General features: G+C 48.9%; 6 protein-coding genes; 3 read left to right on the forward strand and 3 right to left on the reverse strand.

Moving 5' to 3' along the window:
• Positions 1-3,343: 3,343 nt before the first annotated feature.
• On the forward strand, positions 3,344-5,043 carry FFUJ_08727 (related to cyclopropane-fatty-acyl-phospholipid synthase; the record flags this gene model as incomplete). XM_023580538.1 has 3 exons in its annotated part: positions 3,344-3,454; positions 3,539-4,025; positions 4,076-5,043. The coding sequence occupies 3 exons, from the start codon at positions 3,344-3,346 to the stop codon at positions 5,041-5,043; spliced, it is 1,566 nt and encodes a 521-aa protein (XP_023433299.1).
• Positions 5,044-5,770: 727 nt separating this feature from the next.
• FFUJ_08726 (uncharacterized protein) lies at positions 5,771-6,811 on the forward strand (the record flags this gene model as incomplete). The annotated part of the gene is made up of 1 exon (XM_023580540.1): positions 5,771-6,811. The coding sequence occupies one exon, from the start codon at positions 5,771-5,773 to the stop codon at positions 6,809-6,811; it is 1,041 nt and encodes a 346-aa protein (XP_023433300.1).
• Positions 6,812-7,068: 257 nt separating this feature from the next.
• Positions 7,069-10,263, reverse strand: FFUJ_08725 (related to phosphatidylinositol-glycan biosynthesis, class O protein (PIG-O); the record flags this gene model as incomplete). The annotated part of the gene is made up of 1 exon (XM_023580541.1): positions 7,069-10,263. One exon carries the CDS (start codon positions 10,261-10,263, stop codon positions 7,069-7,071), a length of 3,195 nt encoding a protein of 1,064 aa, XP_023433301.1.
• A 771-nt stretch (positions 10,264-11,034) lies between these two features.
• Positions 11,035-13,718, reverse strand: FFUJ_08724 (uncharacterized protein; the record flags this gene model as incomplete). XM_023580542.1 has 2 exons in its annotated part: positions 11,035-13,508; positions 13,565-13,718. 2 exons carry the CDS (start codon positions 13,716-13,718, stop codon positions 11,035-11,037), a joined length of 2,628 nt encoding a protein of 875 aa, XP_023433912.1.
• Positions 13,719-15,423: 1,705 nt separating this feature from the next.
• On the forward strand, positions 15,424-16,588 carry FFUJ_08723 (related to SPR1-exo-1,3-beta-glucanase precursor; the record flags this gene model as incomplete). XM_023580543.1 has 4 exons in its annotated part: positions 15,424-15,667; positions 15,725-15,782; positions 15,832-16,078; positions 16,127-16,588. The coding sequence occupies 4 exons, from the start codon at positions 15,424-15,426 to the stop codon at positions 16,586-16,588; spliced, it is 1,011 nt and encodes a 336-aa protein (XP_023433302.1).
• A 238-nt stretch (positions 16,589-16,826) lies between these two features.
• On the reverse strand, positions 16,827-18,813 carry FFUJ_08722 (related to ATP-binding cassette protein; the record flags this gene model as incomplete). XM_023580544.1 has 3 exons in its annotated part: positions 16,827-18,285; positions 18,335-18,572; positions 18,624-18,813. 3 exons carry the CDS (start codon positions 18,811-18,813, stop codon positions 16,827-16,829), a joined length of 1,887 nt encoding a protein of 628 aa, XP_023433303.1.
• Between the last annotated feature and the right edge of the window lie 992 nt (positions 18,814-19,805).

Consider the following 19,805-nt stretch of genomic DNA (forward strand, 5'->3'; position numbering starts at 1 on the left):
GAGACTGGGCTTCCCATACCAACTCAGATCCTTACCCAGTAGTTTGGCATCCAAAGTAGACAAGAGCTATTTCTCGTTGTATGTGTCTTAGTTTCTGGCTCTAGTGTCTTTCACAATCAATATTCAAATGCAAAACCACCGCCACCAACGCTCGAGTATTTCCCCACTATCCCAAAACCAGAGAGATTCGGGGTCAGGTAGGCCAAGGGAAATCCCGTTATCCTCGTGTAACCTCATCTGGCTTAGATGCCGTATCTCTCACCGGCATTGACATCATCCAGACCCGAGAATTCGGGTGCCCCTCACATCTGACATCTCAGGTGACCCTCTCCTCGGGGTGCAAGACAACATCAGACCTTGAGATAAGATGCCAAAATCGACTCAGCAAAAGGTGTCCTAAATTTATCCTAAACCTACCTATATTAAACTTATGCTAAGTTACCTAAGTCTTGTTATCATTTGGGATCGAGGCCCTGAGTTCTCTTCCCTCCCCTGGCCTCGACGAACAAACATTTTTAGAGGCACTCACTCAATACCCTCATCATTCGGCCATCCTCAAAGCAGAGTTTGAGTGGCCTTTCTATCAAACACTGACCAAACTTAGCAAGAGCTTGAAACAAATACCTACCAGTTGTTATCGATCTTTATCAAATACCGCAGGCAAACAGACCTCTGTCTGATGCACATGTTCCCCCTCCTTCAGGCAGCGGCACAGCAAACTCTGAGGTGATCTATCAATATGATGAAAATGGACTAACAATCTGACTTACCGGATCCATGAAAATGTAACATGGCTCTCGGAATCACAATCACCTGTCTACCTACTAACCTAGTACCTAGCCTGTTTATCTATAGCCCCCCACTCGACAAACCCAATTCTTACAACAAAGTTCGAACAACCAACAGACAATCACAACACATTATCTGCAACTGGCCAAACATGGTTCTTCTGCAAGATTGCACCCCTTTTCAACGCTAAGAGTCTCAAGTATACGTCGCCCATGACCCGGAAAACTCTCGTCTTCATGTCGCTGGGGTCCGAACCTCTGTTAAACTGCAACTGTCAGATTTCCAAGCAACCGGTATGGAGACGTCTGAAACATGCGACACACTCATCAACTTGCACCAACACGCTGGTTAGCGACCAGACAACACGTGAAGAACGTCAGTTTTTGCACGGAAACAACGTTGGAATCCCAAGAGGAATAACAGGAGAAACATAATGTCCAAAAACGTGGCGCACAACTCTCCTATCTGTCACGAAACTTTCAAACGACAAGTCAACTCGTCAACGACAGACCAACATACATCCGAGGTCCTCACCCGAGTGGCCTGATCCAAATGCTACACAAGCATAAAAAGAAAAACCACGGCGAAGGAATTGAGCTGCATAATCGGCTGATATGTGCTACCACCTCCTCACCCTCAGTTATAGGCCATCAAGGTATAATAAATGCAGGCTGGATCCTGAACCGCAGCAGTCATGAAGTCACGAGACCGTAATCAAATGATTCATTACCTATCGCAGGGCTTGATTGAGAAGACAGCCTGAGGGCCGCATATGCCTTTTTATTTCTTCTCGAGGAACAGACAACTGCCTGCACTAAGCTTTAGCTTGAGCATTGCTTCATATCTGGACCGTGTCAAATAAGGTTATCAGCCTGGTAATCCTTGCTGGACCCTGAAAGTTTTATGTCAGCTTGGCCGAAGCTTGGCAAGACATTATTCGGTTTCCCTCAGTCCCTGACACTAAACCAGTAAGCATATGAAACACTTGAAGAGTTGATTCAGGCTCTGTATGGCGGGAATACTGCGAAAAATGTATCCTTGGAAGTGACTTCTTGACAGTCAAACATTGAAATGCCCTTCGACGGTTATTCTGACAGGGGAGCATAAATGAGCATGTAGATACCTAGGTACTTATCTCAAGACTTGAACAGCGAACGTTCTCATTCCACTCCAAGGTATGGGACCCGGAGCCGAAGGGCAGAGTATATTGTCAAATAGATCATCAAGACAAAAGTCGAACTGTTACTTCTGGCTGGCTGGAATCGTGTCCAGGAGTACTCTGCCACGGTTTCTTCAATGTTAACCAAGTCTTGATGGTAATATGAATCTTTGGGGTGAAGTACTTTCAGCACAAGAACAAAGTAAATTTGAAATGCTAATCCATTTCAGATCATGTGAAGCTACTGATGATTCACTGTGATACTCTTATGGAGCCTGTGTAAGTTACTCCATAAACAGGCGTGTTTCTCTACCCCGCGGATAGCTTTGGTGTTGAGATGGGTCGGGACCCGCGGACACGGGCATCGAGGGGACGAGTTAATGTCCCAGCAGCTAACTTAGGCAAAGAAGCCCTGTCAGGTCCGGTCAAGCTGAAACACTCAAACAGGCAGCTAAATTGATTTAATCTTTATTTGTTTCTTCCTGTGCTGAATTATCAATGTCTTGATTGTGGCTGGAGAGTCAACGTAATACATACTCCGTAGAGCTACTACTTTGCTAGTGGTAGCTTGAAAAGTGGCCTCGAAAGCCATGGATCAAAATCAGAGTCCTGAAGGGCCACGTATCCTCAGCTGCTAAAAAGAGGGGTCAGCGATTAAACTTGAGATGGTGTCGTGCATGAGACCTACGAACCCCTGAAAGAACCATGCACTGAATTCGTATCTGGTAAAGCCGAGTACGAGAGAGAAAGGACAGGTAAATCCGGAGGCTGATATCGACTCAGACCTCAGAGACGTTGGATTGGAATTGGAACTGGAACGAGCTTGGTGGGGGTTTGATCGACAAGTGGTGAGGGAATGACTGGCTGGACTGTGTCTGTACCTGCGTTTTGTGGCTGGGATTAAGCTCAGGAGAGAGAAAGGGAGGCTCAATTGAGAGAGAAGCTGCTTGTATGTTGCATCAGTTCGTCATGTTTATCTGCTATGATCTATAAGTTATTGATGGGCAATTAACGATCTGGACTGTCCCGTCCCCCCCAAGACATTGGATTGAATTGGATCTCGCAATAATTACCTGCACTGCTTGCTATCTTACCCCTATCACCGCTGAAAAGAACACCTTAAAACTACCGACCTGACGCTAATCTTATGAATCTAGGGGCTTTAGATGGCCCAGCCACCCAATCATATGCCAGGGAGTTCATCTGGGCCCTGTCTTTTTCACACCGCCCCTCCCCAAACACAGGCCAAAGCTCCCTCCCTTTTTGGGTTCTGCCCCACGAAATCTCCATCCAGTCGCCCTCTTAAAAAATAAACCCGCCTCAGCGACTTTCTCCCTCTTCCCTTTCATCATATCTTCTCAAAGCTTTTGGTAGCCATTGGGATCTGTCGTCACAATGGCAGAGAAATCAGGCGTCACCGGCGCCGACTTTGAGTTTGTTAAAACTCCTCCTTATCCCAAGCCTGACTTTGACAAGCTTGAGGATGTTGGTGTTCCCACTACCAGGGTAAGTTTTGACTCGGCGCTCATGATTGTTGTGTTGTCTGTCCTCTTTGATACCAGAGAATCAATGCTGATATTCACCCTATAGTACCCTGCCATCAAGAACGCCCCTCTCCCTGCCGATGGCTCTGGTGCCGATACCTTCAACAACTATGTCCTCATCTCCATCTTGGTCCTTGTCCCTTGGTTCCTCAGCCGAAAGGTTGGTGGTGGATTCAAGACCACCATCTTCTTCGCCCTCATCGTCGATCTTCCCCTGCTTGCCGCTTGGTGGCTTGTAATCTCCTCCATCAGCCCTCGCAAGAATGAGAAGGTTCGCCTTCCCAACCGTGGTGTCGAGCACTACCTCGAGTTCAAGAAGGAGGCCGACCGTCTCAAGTACCGTGGCAGCAACAAGATCCCCATGGAGACCTTCCACGAGATGTACTTCGATGGTGATGTTGACTTCAAGGGTGACTGCCTCGAGGTTATGGAGTACCGCCACGACTGGGCCAGCTTCCGCTTCACCATTGGCCTCATCAAGTTCTTCCTCTTTGGCATGATTCCTGAGGTTATCATGCACACTCGTTCTCAGGGTATGTGCTCCAATTAAGGATCAATTGAAAGATACACTAACATACCACAGACGAGGAGCAGGTCCGTGACCACTACGACCGTGGTGATGACTTCTACGGCTGGTTCCTTGGTCCCCGCATGATCTACACTTCTGGTATCATCTCCGACATCAACCGCGAGGAGACTCTTGAGGAGCTCCAGGACAACAAGCTCACTGTCGTTTGCGAGAAGATTGGCCTCAACAAAGGTGACTCTATGCTTGATATTGGCTGTGGTTGGGGTACTCTTGCTCGCTTTGCCAGTGAGCAGTATGGCGCCCACGTCACCGGTGTCACTCTTGGCCGCAACCAGACCGCTTGGGGTAACAGCAGCATGCGCAAGGCCGGCATCCCCGAGGAGCAGAGCAAGATTCTCTGCATGGATTACCGTGATATTCCCGTTCCCGAGGGTGGCTACAAGAAGATCACCAGTCTTGAGATGTCTGAGCACGTTGGTATCCGCCACTTCGGCAGCTTCTTGAAGCAGGTTCACGACATGCTTGACGATGATGGTGTCTTCTTCCTTCAGTACGCTGGTCTCCGTAAGGCTTGGCAATACGAGGATTTCACCTGGGGTCTTTTCATGAACAAGTACATTTTCCCTGGTGCTGACGCTTCTACTCCTCTCGGATGGGTTGTTGACAAGCTGGAGGGTACCGGTTTCGAGATCAAGCACATTGATACCATCGGTGTTCACTACTCTGCTACCCTCTGGAGGTGGTACCGCAACTGGATGTCCAACCGCGACAAGGTTGAGGCTAAGTACGGCAAGCGATGGTTCCGTATCTGGGAGTACTTCCTTGCCTACTCCACCATCATCTCTCGCCAGGGCAGTGCTACTTGCTTCCAGATCACCCTGGTCAAGAACATCAACTCCACCCACCGAGTTGAGGGTATTGAGACCCAGTTCGCCATCACCGGAGCTCTTGACAACTGCCGCGCTGATCTCCAGTCGTGGGCTTCCAGGAACAACGTCAAGACTCCCTCCGAGTACCTGTAAAGGTATGATTGAGAGGTTGACAGCGACTGGTCAAATCTTGAGCCGTGCCAGACACGGCAAGAATTCAATGGGATGTCTTATGATAAGAGGCCAGCTTTGAGTCTTGAGTTACTTATGTGACGGACAGCTCAGGAAACGGGAACTGGATCTATCTGCATATTTAACCCGGAATGCGCCCCCTTGGCCGATAGAGTCGGTTGAGGCTGGTCCAGTCGCAAAGGGCAAGCTTCATGTGTTTCATGATAGATGTGTAACGGCAGCATAAAACAAATGGAATGGGCATGGATGAGTATCTATACAGATGCTATATAAGGGATGAATTGAAAAGTTTATTCGTGCTGACTCGGTCGCCTTGTTATTTCTTGCTTTACCATTGTTGAGATGTATCATGACTCTATGATCGGCTTATTGTGACGTGCACGGCCCGAAATCCGCGATTTGCTATGATCTTTTCAACTATGTATGAGCATGAAATAAGAATTGAAGCACTTTAATCTTTGCGAGCTTGTTTTAATTCGTTCTACGCTATGCTATCCGTACGTAGACAGAACATTTGTACATTTGCCGTTGGTTTTCATACAATTTTCCTAATTTTGGTTGATGATCTTTAAGCCGAGGCTTTCCCAGTGTAATACTTTTGACTCGGCAACTATTCTAATTGCAAATCAGCAACCAACATTATACTGGACTCAGAGTCTTTATACATTCAATATCAAGAGATCTCATCATGAAGTCATTATCGATACTTAACCACCGTTGCGGTCCTGTATTTAGCAGAGCCTATACCACAAAATCATCATCATCCATAATCTCATCACTCAAAGCCCACCCACCAAAGATAATAGCAGACTATCTGACTCCAATGCCCTCTCATCTCCTCACCACCACAATTAACGACCTTCTATATCCTTCGCCCACGGAGTCAGAAATATCATCGCCTCCTCGCGCTCTTCCCCAAGGCCATCATCTTGTCTACTTCCCCATCCAATTGCCTCCCTCGCGTCTCATTCCTGATGGCGCAGATCCTGATCATTCGCCTGGCCCGCCTTATACGCGGCGTGTATGGGCAGGCGGCGAGGTTGTTTTCAGAGGAGATGAGATGAAGCTTGATGCGAGACCGGCGATCTGTAAGGAATCGATTGAGGATGTTACCTTGAGAGGCAAAGAGGGCGAGGAGAAGGTGTTTGTTGATGTCTGGAGGAAGTATGGAACCGGTCATGAGATTGACGGGAGGACAGAGTGGGATATCGAAGAGAGGAGGACGTTGGTGTTTATGAGGGACGAAGAAGGGTCTGCCTCGCCACCTTCACCTCCACGTTTGCTCAAGTGTAAGGTTTCTCCATATCAAGCTCCAGGATCATCATTACTGACACCAATCTCAGACCCTCAACCACCGAGGTACTCAACCTCGCTCACACCTTCACCGATACACCTCTTCCACTTCTCAGCGCTCTCATTCAACGCTCACTCTATTCACTTCGATCCTCAGTTCGCGCGAGAAGTTGATGGTCACCGAGCACTTTTGGTCCATGGCCCGTTCACTCTTGCTCTGATGCTTCGCTTCCTCAACGACCGAATCGGCGCTGGTGTAGCCGTATACAAGTTCAGCTACAGGAACTACGCGCCTTTGTACGTCAATGAGCGCATGACCATTAATATCCGCAAAGTTTCGAAAGAAGACGGCGCTGAAGGACGATGGGATGTTTGGATCGAGGGGCCACAAGGAGGAATGGCTGTCAAGGGAACAGCGGATGTTGCCACCAAGTAACGACGAATTTGATATGATATTTTAGTTTGCTATAGATGATATGACTGGATATAAGAAAATGCCGACATGCTGCAATATGATTGTCTAACCAAAAGACTGGCATGGACTGAACGCCCCAGGTGACACCGCTCTATTCTCCATTATCCTAATTTTCGTTCCTTTCCTATTGATAGATAACACAAGAGTTATTCTGCCTAAAATGCGACAGAACCTCTTATCTGCACACATATCATACACGCTTCTAGCCATCAATACATCTAATCGGCCCACCCGAACACCTCGCCAAGGGACAAGGTGTTGCTACGCAGGCCAGTCAGAGTGACGAGAATAGTCACCAGATCAAGAACGAGCAGGACGGTGCTCGCAAGCATGAAGCGGGGGCTGAATACACGATAGAGCATCAGGTGACGGCGCAGCCAGCCAGCCCAGCTCATAGTAGCCAGGGCTTCAACGGCATAGTAGATGATGAAGACGCCGATGCCGCGGGTGGCTGTCTCTAAAACTCCCTTCTGCTTGGGACCGACCTTCCACAGAGCGAGCAGTGGTACAGACGCAGCAGCGATGATCTGGCCCGCAAAGCTGTTAAGGATAACCACGATAGGGGTCCAAGGGTAGCGGATGCTAAAGAGAGGGATGAAAGCGCTATCCCACTGAATGCTGGACAGTACAGCCTGGTGGCCCGTCTTGAAATAGTAGAAGTTTCCAAGTACAGCAAGCATAATGGGCCCAATGGGGTTGGTCTTGAGCTCGTTGAGATCCAAAAGCTCAGCCAGGGTAAGAATCTGCCAGAACATAAGAGCAAGGGCACCACCGCCCATGGGCTTCGAAAGGAGGAAGCATCCCAAAAGAAGGTTAAGCGGGAGCAACAAGTAGCGAGCACCAATAGCGTTACCATATCCAATAATAGTGACAACAGGACGACCGCCAGCTCCAGCAGATTGAAGGAGGGAGACGCAGGGAGGCGCCCAAACAAAAGCAGTGCTTCCGGCAATGAAGGCGAGAGCGAGGACAATCTGGGCTAGATAAACTCCAATGGTCTTGGGGGTTCCTTCGGCGAGACGTCCCTCGAGCCAGCCGCCATTGTCAGCGGCATCAATAACCCAGTACAAGGCAGACAAAAACAGGCCTCCACGGATGACATAGCCAATCCAAGTTGGGGCCAGACCCTCATACGACCTGCTTGTGACGAGGAAAGATTTGATAATGGCTGGAAGAATAAGGTATACACCAAAAGGGATGGCAAGCTGCCAAATTGCAGAGGTTGAAGAGGTCGAAGAGGCGTAGTACGTAGAAGTGCAGTACGGCATCTGCTCTTCGCGACAAAGCTTGGAATACGAGGCGAGACGGCCGAGAATGATAAAGGCAACAGAGTGGTAAATGCCTAGATATCTCTCCCGTCGAGCCTCAATGCGGAATGCAGAGACTGCACTGGCCACACCAAAAGTGGTGATAAAAAAGAGAAGGATTGAATCTTCCCAGATGGTGTAGGAGTTGGAAGCAAACCCGATCGATTGGCTAATGGTGAAAATCACAGCCAGCCAGCCCCAGAAAGTCGAGGGGAAGACATTGAGAATACTCCTGCCTGCATCATGCAGGGAAGAGCTGAGACCAGCCATGAAGAGCACTGCAACGAGAGCAGCAAGGCCCTCGATAGGCTGCTGGCGATACAGGCCTACACCTGTAAGAACAGAGACAGTAAAGAGAATCTTGGGGTCCCAAAGCCCCTTGAGGATCTGTTTGTGCAAGACTTCCACTGTCTCAGGCTGGTTCTCCTTGAAAGCCAAGAGTTCCAGCTTTTTCTCGGCATAGTCGAGCTCGGCGTCATTCATAATAACGTACTCATCTTCCTCCTCCCGAGATGAGTACATCAAAAGCAAGACGAGGCCAAACCCAAAGACGACAATACCCATGATCATACGAGGAACATCGAAGCGTGCCCAGAGGTCCTTGCAGACAGATAGAGTAGTCTCCTGGAACTTGGTGAAGGCAACGTAAGCATCGCGATCATTCTTGGCAATAACGCGAGCAGCCTCCCAAAGAGCAGCGGGAGACTCGGCGCCGTCGGCCTGAGTCAGTCCTCGGGCCTTGTGGTAAGATGCCTGGTATCTCTCAATCCCAGCTGCAGCAACACGCGAAACAGTGTTGAGGTTACGCCAGTCGTTGCCCTTGGTACCAGCAAACGCCTCCTCAATTGGTCCTCCTAGGTTATTGAAGGGAATAGGAATACCAAGAAGCAGCGCGAGGGTAGGAACGAGATCAATCTGGTTCACTGGTCGAACCTTGGCGTTGGGGGGGGGAATAGCAAAGTCGGAGGAGGTTCTGCCAAAGAAGGGCTTCTTTGAGTACATCCAGAGAGCAGCCTCAACTTCGTCGTCGCTCTCACCGCCGTGATCACCCTTACTGTCCATACCGTGATCGCCCATGACAACAAGAAGTGTCTTATCATCAATGCTCTCGACAAGCTTGCGGATAAAGTCGTCCATCTGGCGAAGCTTGGCTCCCATGGCAGGGTGATCAGGTCCGTATCGGTGACCAGCATGGTCAACACCAAGACAATGTCCAATAAGAAGATCCCATTCGCCCTTTCGCTCCTTGTTCAATAGCGGGAAGATGTTGTCAATAACGCCGTTATCAACAGTGTGGAGATCCCAGACGTTGAAGCTGTCATAGGCCTTGCTAATATTGGGCTCGAAGTAACCAGGGAAGAGAGACCACCACGTATCATCGCCAAGATGAGCAATCTTCTTGCCAGCGTCCTTCAGCTGCATCAACAAGTTGTCTTCCTCGATAGCCGCGCCAGCAAAGTTGCTTCCAACATCAACAAAAGTAGGCAGTGTTCCCGTCGTGAGACCTTTGAGTCTCTGCATCGTCGCGGTCGGAGGATCAGCGATAAAAGGGCGAAGGAAGGAATTCTGAGGCGACTTGACAGCTGTCTCGTAGAGGTAGGGGAAAGCATTGTGGAAGTGCTGAGCTTGCGCCGGATCCTCGGGAACAGTAAAGTCGTATCGAAGCGCGTCAATTAGAACGACAACGGCTCTGTCGAAAGACTTAGGGTGCCAGCAACCGCGATCGACATTCAATGAGCCCTTGGTGTTCTCAATTGGAGGTAGTGTGCAGTTCGACTTGTCCTCCAGCACCAGCCGTGTCAACAAGAAACCACTTGTGAAGAGCCAGATGCCGAGCGCGTGGATAGCTAGCAGGACGACCCAGAAGGCAGCAGTCCATCGCCAGCGCTTCTCATATGTGTTTTGCCGTCTCTTGTCGAGCGCTTCGCGTCGTCGCTCCAGAACCTCTACGTTCTCTTCGGTGGGAGGGAGTCCGAATTTTGCATTGGCGGCTTGTTGAGCAGCACGAGCTCTTTCAGCTTTAGCCCATTGTTCCGCAATCTTCTGATGTTCGGTCTGGGGAGGCTGCTGCTGAGCCTTGGGCTTAGCCTTTGGCTTCTGTGGCATCTTGAATGTTGTTAGGTCTGGTAGTTAAGAGTTAGGGAACGTAATCGCTATCGACGGGGAGGAATTGGGGCCGGGTTCAGGGCCATTGAGATGCCCGAGCAGCGCAAGATTGGTTAAACAAAAAATAAGAAGGAAAAAGGAAAGGGAAAAAAGATTAAATGACGATAGTGGTCTCTGCTGTGAGGGACTTGAATGTTTAGCAGAAGAGCTGTCGACCCTGGTGGATTGTTCAGTGGAGCTCTAATGGAAGAGAGTGGAGTCATCAGAATTGGATACTGACGACACACAGGAGCTTCAACACCAAGCTCAGTACGGAGTAACTATAAGCCAATCATTATCACATCCAAGCTGGCCAAGGTCGGTCCAAGCACCTCACTCAAATACTAGCTTCACGGTAAACATACATCACACCGAATTCACTATTAGACACACTTTATATGGATGAGAAGCGCAATTCTGAATTCATTATCGTCAATCCTTTGTGGATCCCTCCAAACTCTAGTAATAAGAAAGTTGCCATATATCAAGTTATCATTCTCAAGCCAATCAATTCGTTCATTGACATCAGTATCGTCCTCCAAGTCTATCTGCAAACATTGAAATCGACGTGACGTGACGTGACGTTACAAAATTCACAAATCTCCCTCCAAGAACGCCGCCCATGCTAGGATCCCGTCCCACGATGCATATCTTTTCACCAGTCAATCGCTCACCTGTCAGCTTGAAGTCGACAGGCAAACGAGAGACACCAAACTCTCAATCCTCTGCCTTTTAGTCAAACATATCAACATTGGTAGTGGCGGGTGGTTCTGCAGTAGGTCCGCTTGCGCGTCTCCTTTCAAGTCGACGCCGTTGTCGTCGATTTTCTGCTGCGGCTGATCCGTCAACTGGCCCTTCCCCAGCAGGTCCAGGGGGCGAGGTGTTGACAGATGGAGTGATACCACTCCAAGTGCCATGGCTCTCAGCCAAACTAGACACTGTTTGGCCAAAAGGGGCCGAAGCTCCTGGCAGTAGTGACGCGGGCGTTTGTGCCTGTGTAGGCTGTCCAGAGTAATACGCGGAATCTTTGCCTCGTCGTTTTTGCTTGGCAAAGGAAGGGTTCGGGGGGGACAGAGGCGGCATGGCATCCTCCTCTTCAGCTCTTCGCTCGGCAGCCGTCTCAGCTCGCTTTTGGCTGGAGTCTCTTCGATAACGTCGGCGGTACGAGGGAGACTCGAGTCCAGAGATGCTGCTGACAGAGTCTCTTCGGCGCGCTGCCTTTGCTTCCTCCTCTGTAAGTCGTCGGAGGGTCACGTTCCTGTCTTTATCATCATGTACCTTCATCTTGACACTGACACTGGCTGGGGATGCATAGCGTTCGTAACGCGAATCTTCCTCGCCTGGGGCAAGTCTTGATGTATCTCGGTCACCGGGCCGGCCTTGACGGGACCGCTGAGCCCGAGATCCTGGGGATATTCCTGAGGCCGTGGTTTCAGTGGGTGCCAGGATACCGTGGGGATCAGGTGGCATCGCAGGCATTGAGACATGCTCACTGCTGCGTCTCGAGTGGTTTCCTGCACGGCCGGCCACGGGTGGGAGATTTGATTGTGGGGGTAAAGTGCTCATTTCAGTAGGTGGGACGTAGTTACCTCGTGCAGGCCGGGGCTCAATGGTCGATTCCGACATCTCGGTTGATAGAAGCGTGTCCGTGGGAGGGTAGCCTGTTTGTCGACGTTCGATGGGCCGGCGACTGTCTCGTCTCGTGGGAGAGTCGTGTCCGTCGCCGCCGGTGAACCTGGATAACGAGGTGCCAGATCTCAAGTCCTCTTCATCACGTAAGCGTTGCTCTTCCTTTGCTGCCCTCCTGTCCGCCATCTTCTTCGCAAACCATCCGAAACCAAGCCCACCGAGCAGCCCTTTCGCAAAACCACCACCAGATTTCTCGGGTTGTGGTCGTCGAGAAGGACTGACATAGGAGGAATAGTCTGACTCTTCGAAAAAGCTGCGGCCTGAATTTGGCGGGTACCGTTTGCCTCGAGGGGTCACGGATGGAGGAGGGGAGCTCAGAGCAGTCTCGGTATAACTTCCATCAGCGGCGCTCCGCATTTGCGACATTGCGGGAGGTGGCGGGCGATTTCCAGAGGGAGGGAGTAACGAAGTACGGGTGATATCGGGCTCTCTTCTATTATTGGGCGTCACATCGCTGGTGAAATCAGTCCTGGTAAAGTCAGTCATAGTGGGAGCGCTCGCGGTTGCGCGATGGCGTCTAGGCGTCTCAGTCGATACTGCAGAATACTCCGAGTAGTCTTCATCGCGAGTGCGATTCTTTTTGGAAAACAGTTTTCCGAGTCCCAGGACGGCCAAGAACTTTGCGATTCCACCACCGGCTCCAGCTCCGCCATTGTCTTTCCGCGTTACATCAGAATACTTTTCCCCGGTATGCCCAGTGAGGTAGCTAGCTGATCCGGTCCTAGATGGGAGAACTTCTGGTCTTTGGCTGCGATCAAAGGAAGGAGATCGACTTCGGACTCGGCTGCCACTGTCTTGATTCTTATTCTTGTTTCGTCCTCTAGCGAGGGCTGCGAGTCCACCGAGTGCAATAAATGGACCTAGCCATTTGGCTTTGCTCTTAGGAGGCTCCGATTTGTACTCTGAGAAATATTCAGACTCTGTGTATCGAGTGCGTGTATCTTCTGTTGGCGCCAACTCAGACCGCATTTCTGAGCGTGCTCCACCCATGTAGTAGTCTCTGTGAGAAGCAGACCGCCAACTCAAGATGAAGTACAAGATAAACAGAAAGAACATCCAGACAGCGTAGAGAATGAACAGGTAGAGTGGCGAGCCGTATAAGGTGAGTCCCAGGGGAACCTGAGTAATGCCTAAAAGGGCAATCGCTCGACCGAACCATTGGTGAATCATGATGCGCAATGAGACGGACTTGGCCACCCTTCGCACGATCCAACCGCCCATAAGCTGCACTAGAAATAGAGTGAATATGGCGACACCAATCCCATGATGTGGGTTCGTCAAGCTTCGCTCAGGTCCGACTGCAAAGTAGCCCAGGATAAAGAGAGGCACCAGCAACAAGCCGGAAAAGACGTTGAGTTGACCATGGTATTTGATGGCCCAGCCGGGGCGCCTTGAATAGAATCTGGCAGTCATGACAGAAAAGGGGATGAGAAAGAGGAATATTATCGTTCCCAAAACGGCATGTGCTAGTACAAGACCATGATATTGTGTAAGTGTGGAAAATCTGTTTCCCATGCCTATCACCCAGTGTTAGTCGAATACAATCCTTGAACCCGAAGATGGGCTTGAATACCATTGTAACGCATGGTTTCATGGTTGAGACCCTGTAAATTGGGCAGTAGAAATGTATTTTTGTCGAAATCCCAGGTTCCATCTCCGACGACTTGAGTATTTGAATCATAACTCACTGCACCAGGTGCAGAGAGTTCATCGGTTGCCGGCGCCATGATGGCGACGACAGTAAGGAAAGTTGTGTTTCAGGCGGGATCGGGATGTCTCGCGCGGTGAAGTTTCGAGGTATTTCTGGTTCCTCGTAGCGTTTGGTGTGGTTCTCGTCTTGAGACCGGAATGAAGGAATGTTGTTGATGACCTTGCTGACTGCCTGTAGGTGTAGGTCGAGAAGCGAGGGCGATGTCGGATGTCTTAGGCTAAGAGTTCTAGCACAAACATCATGCCTTAGATCCCGTCGTAGTCGTAAAACCGGTTACTGAATTCAAAGACAATGAGATGCCTAGAGCCCAGGTTTGTGTAGGTGAAAAGAAGCTACAAAAAAAAAGGTAGGTAGGTACGCAAGCCAAGCTCGAGGACTTGGGTCGTTCCGTCTGGGAAGGAACTCTTCCCGTCACCGTCACCGTTGCCAGTTGCTAAGGTAGGGATGGTTGGTGGGGAAACCAGCCAGCGCATCCCATCATCCGTACCTGCCAGGTTTGGAGCATTTCGAAGATATTTGTGGGTCGCCCGATAGTGGGGCCGTCGGCGGTGAAGAAAGTAGACGGGAGGCTTCATCAATAGCATTATATTGGATGTGACGAGTACCTATTCTATTTAATCTTTTTAGCTGGTATGATAGTAACTGATTTATTTGCACCAGTTAGGCAGTGCCTAAAACACCTTGATCGTCGTCTGCTTTCTAAACACTTAGTCCCTCTCGGTACTCAACTATGACTCGCCTCATCCTTCACCGTCTCTGTGCTCGATCAGAGAACCCACATAGTATTTCTCAAAACTGCAATGTGCTTAGGCTCCGATTTGACACTTGTCAAGCTTTTCATCATGAGGCTGTTTGAACCACTAGGAGTTCGCAGACTGATGCAATATGCTCCAGGCCGTGCGCTGTTACGACGTGTCGGCCCAAGTTCCGTATGATCCGTTGCGATGGTACCTGAAAAGTGCAGTCTAGGTTCCCATGATCTTGATGCTGTACTATTACGCAGTATTGAACTTACTGAAAGGTCAAGGTTTTGGTTCCCTGAGAGATGTAAAATCTGAAGTCTATGCTACCAGGATCTACAAGGTCATGCAGCTAAGCTATCAGAGAGTCACACCAAAGATCTCTCCACAAACAAATGCACCGTTTATGCAGCCAAGAAATGCACAAATCGTTCCTTTCTTCTTTCGTCGTTCACTAATGAAGGCCAGCTGATGAGTGAAACAATTCTTATGAAACCGTGCCTAAATAAATGCTGCCCCACCATTCCCTAGAACACGGCCACATGGGTTGTTGAGGGATTGGGACGAAATGTGCCAACAAAGTAAATAAATGCTTCAGAATCTCTAGAAGTTTGTAATCATTTCTCTCCTGATTATGAGTCTCAGTCCTTGGAATTGAAAGTCTGAGAAAGCAGCTCCTATCGCTGCCTCTGAAGTCGGAAGAATCCTATTGTGTTTCCACAGCGTAGGCATACAGACATATTCTATTACATCCATGTAACATCATTTATCTAAGACTGAATCCTGATCCTACAAACCAGTTTACACACACAGCCACAGAGCATCAAATGATAGTGGTATGCTATGAAAGCATGAATAATTTCCCTTACTATGTTACTGACGTGTGTTCCACTGGAACAAGATGGCCTATAAGTGAAGAAAGGCCACAACAACAAATTCTATCCTCTCCTCACTCTCTCATTGACCTTTGCGTAATTTGAGATGCGGACAACTACCTTTATCACGGCGGTAGTGGCCCTCACTGCGTCTGCCAACGCATGGCTTCCTAATACCGAAACTCATGCCTTGAATGACCACGACAATGAAATATTTGTATACCCTCTTCGAACAGAGCCTAACAACAAAAGGTGGCTTCCAGCAGCCAAAAAGATCCGAGGAGTAAACCTCGGCTCTCTCTTCATCTTTGAGCCCTGGATCGATAGCCAAGAATGGGCCAACACAGGTTGTGAGGGGGAATAGTCCGAATTTGACTGCGTCATGAACAAGGGACATGACATTGCAGACAAAAACTTTCAAGCTCATTTGAAACGCTGGATCAATCAAACCGATCTCGACGAGATGTTGAGCTATGGCCTGAACACAGTTCATACCTACTAACTGTAAAATTAGCCTACACGGTGCCCCCGGTGCTCAAGAACCCAACCAACCCTTTACGGGTCAATATGCTCCTACAGTTGGGTTCTATAGTGACCAATACTATGAGCGTGCGATCGAATGGCTCGAGTGGATGACAGACATGATCCACACCAAGAAAGAGTATCGCAATGTTGGCATGCTTGAGCTCGTCAATGAGCCGCTCAACTGGGACAATGCTGTTGCTTCGCTACGCAAGACCTATTACCCCAAGGCCTATAGTGTACCCGATATCCCACCATCGACGTGATTTAATTCTAACGATTCATAGGCAATTCGTAAGGTCGAGGATAAACTCAAGGTCACCAGCAACAACCGTCTTCATATTCAAATGATGGGTTCTTTATGGGGCAGCGGGAAACCAACCGAGTTCCTCAGTGATACCTCGTTCACGGCTTTCGACGACCATCGATACCTCAAGTGGGATACTAGTGTTGAGGCTTCCCATGAAGCATACATCGAGAAATCTTGTTCCGATGACCGCAACACTGACGGCCCCACGATCGTTGGTGAATGGTCACTAGCTGTGCCCGATGATGTTGAGAAGACCAATGCTTGGAATCCTCATACTCAGAAGGGGTTTTACACCAAGCGGTTCTCTGCTCAAGTGCATGCATATGAAAAGCATACTCTCGGATGGGTCTTTTGGACTTGGAAGGCAAATCTTGGTGATGACTATCGCTGGTCTTATAGAGGTGAGCTCCAATTTTCAAAACGTACACACGATTACTAACAGCAGGAGATGCTGCGAGAGCTGGCGTAATTCCCAAAGACCTCGACTTTCTTCCTAGTGTTTGTTGACGAACTGCATCGTGTGAATTTTAGGAAAGACGATGCAAGAACTGACAATGCTACTGATTAAGATTAATTGTACTTGTTTTATCTAAGACCCGATTAAACCATCGCTATATAAGATTGAAATAACCTTGTGATGATATACCGATAAAGCCTGTGTTACAGAACGGACGTAATTACCTCCTCAATACTAGAACTAGCCATGACGCCAGTCGGTATCCAGCAATGATGGAAATCATAATGCCGACATTGCGTCCCATATGTCCGTTCGAATATCCATACTGATTCAAAACAGCCTGTCCGTCGATTTCACACTGGTCCGCCAGGGTTGACTGATACATGCAGCGACATCCGTCACCACAGCTGTAGACTCGATCGGCAAACTCATTGACCATCATACCCTCGAACACATACTTCTGGTAGTCCCAGTAGTGAAAGACGTATTTGTAGAAGACATTAAGGATAGTTGGAGGCACCATGAAGCCACCAACCGACATCCACAGGCCATTCGCAAAGGCCACCAGTGCAAGAGAGATTACGAAGCTGGGAAATAGGGATGTCATAAAGACAACAAGTGACTCTGCAGCGAGCAGATCGAGGAACAGCCACAGAACCCAGGTGAAGAAGGCCTTTGCAGTTGGCTGGAAGTTGGAAAGCCAGTATGAGATGACTGAGAAGAGAATGGAAATAAGGAACAGGTAAGGAACGCCGATGAAGAAGTTGGATATAATAAGTTCCGCTGCTCCATAAAGGCCATTGTGGTGCTCTTTGACGTATTGGAGCCGATCTTCAATGAAAGCAGGGACATAAGCCACTGCCATGAAACTCATAAAGGCTGAGCCGAAAAAGATGGCGTTGATGAATGGCTGAATAGACTCTTGCGCAGGGTCGAGCCTCACCCAGACAGTTCCCATCATGATGGCGAGACCAAGATACATAGCGATACGAATTCCGTAGGCTACGACATCTCGATAGCTTTTGATGAAACTTCGATGGAGAAGAGTAAGCGTAAGACTAAACATACTAGGCCTCTTCTCAATTGCATCGATATTCCAGTCACCACCCAAAGATTCGGCAGACTTGATTGTAGTGTTGACTTCGCTCGCTTGTCGTGAGTTTTGCCATGCGGCTTGAAGTGTTTCCAAGTCTCTTGTTGCCTCGCCCCTATCCTGGGCAAAGTCAATGTTGACCAGCTCAAGAAGATGCTCGGCAGGGTTGACATATTGAGGTAGCGGAGATCCAATTTCGGAGTAGTATGCCGCAACACTGTTTACAGGTCCGAAGTAATGGGTCTTTCCGCCAGATAGGAGGAGCAACTTGTCGAATAAGTTGAAGGTCGATGTGGATGGTTGATGGATAGAGCAGATGACAATAAGGTTGTTGCGCTTGGCCACATCGCGAAGATATTTAACAACTTCTAAACTGGCAGCTGAGTCGAGACCACTTGTCGGTTCATCAAGAAAGAGAAGCTTGGGACTAGTGATGAGTTGACTCGCAACACCGACACGACGTTTCTGGCCACCTGAGATACCCTTACGAATCGACGTTCCGATAAGGGTATTGGCTTGTTCGACTAGACCGAAAGACTCGAGGAGGTTGTTGATGCGGACAATCCGTTCTTTCTTAGACAAAGAACTATCCATGGTCAGATACTATCTAGAAGCTGTGTAGACAGAATGCTTACCTTGAGCTGGCGAGCCGCGATGAGAACTCGAGTGTTTCTCGAACAGTTAACGAGCCAATGAGGGCATCTTCCTGTTCAACGAAGCACGAGACTTCTCTGAACTCGGCAAGGGACAAATGGCTTCCGTTGATGTTGACTTCTGCTTCAGCACTGCTTGCATTCGTTGGACGGCGTGCTAGTACGTTAAGAAGTGTTGTTTTCCCGCAACCTGAGGGACCCATGAGGGCGCAAATCTCGCCTGGAAATATCATCAGCGTGGTATCACTGAAGAATGACGGTCACCACAAACCTGCTTCGACTATGCCTTCGACATTATCAACGACTGCCTTGGGCTGTTTTGTTTCTCTGTCTTCGACTGTTACAGTGACGTTGCACCAAGTGAAATTCTTGATTGTGGTGTTGAGAAGATGCTTCTCTGCGACAGGACGTTGCTCTGAGTCCATGCTGTTGTCCAAGTCAGATGACTTACGGACCGTCATTTCGATGGCTTCACGATTGAGTACCGTAGTAGAGATGAAGGGGGTTGGAGGGCACTGGTGAGTGTAGCAATTGATTGTTTTGGTGATGTCAAGAAAAGACAAATTGCATGCTGTGTTCTTATATATGAGTAAACACTGCAGTCATCAGGAGAAATCAATCTAAGAGGACAGAGGAGAGACTGTCTCATCTTTCGGCGTCTTGACTATAGCCCGTGCCATCCACCAATTTTCAGCTGAAGCAAAAGGTGCGCGCGACTGGTAAATTTTGATTGCTTACTCGAGCTCCGCCACTACCATTTTGGGACTCTGAGCTGACGTATGTATTACTGCTTCTATGGCTCTACAGCCTGTCAAAGCTGAACATGTCTCCGAATGGAAGCGGACGATAAACAAGAAGCAGATCAGAAAGACCGATATCCGGGATCCGGCTCATCTCTATTGTATCTAGATCTTTCTGTATAGTGAACAACTGCCGAGTTATCAGATAATCTCAAGCTTACAGGTGGTGGAATTGCATCCATAAATTTCCATGCATGTAAGCAAGCTCGGGGTCTAGATTATTTCTTTTCGTATTACCCATGCATGTGAATTCAGCTTCTGAGTAAGATTTCACCCAGTTCCTGAATCCGTCCCGACTTGTTGGCTCCTTCATGTGATTGGCTCGTGATGGCTTAATTCCCGAGTTATAAGGCTGAATCTCGACCAGGGTCGCCGACGAGCCGAAGACTCGACATCGCCGAGGGCCGTTTTAAACAGCGACGGCAAGAATATGAAGCTTATTCTTCATCTACATTAGAAATTCCGTGTCTTTGATATCTGAGAGTCAAGCCGACTTATCCGGTCTTCCTCTTCTTCCAGGCATCATTCTCACGACTCAGAGATAGGTATCAGACAAATAATGCCATGCCGGGAATAACATGTATCCTCGAATTTCTAAATAGGGCTACAATACTCTCTACATCATAACAGTCTAATTACTTCTCATCACACAT

The sequence above is a fragment of the Fusarium fujikuroi genome, chromosome FFUJ_chr07, assembly GCF_900079805.1.
Source record: "Fusarium fujikuroi IMI 58289 draft genome, chromosome FFUJ_chr07".
NCBI classification, from domain to species: Eukaryota; Fungi; Ascomycota; class Sordariomycetes; order Hypocreales; family Nectriaceae; genus Fusarium; species Fusarium fujikuroi.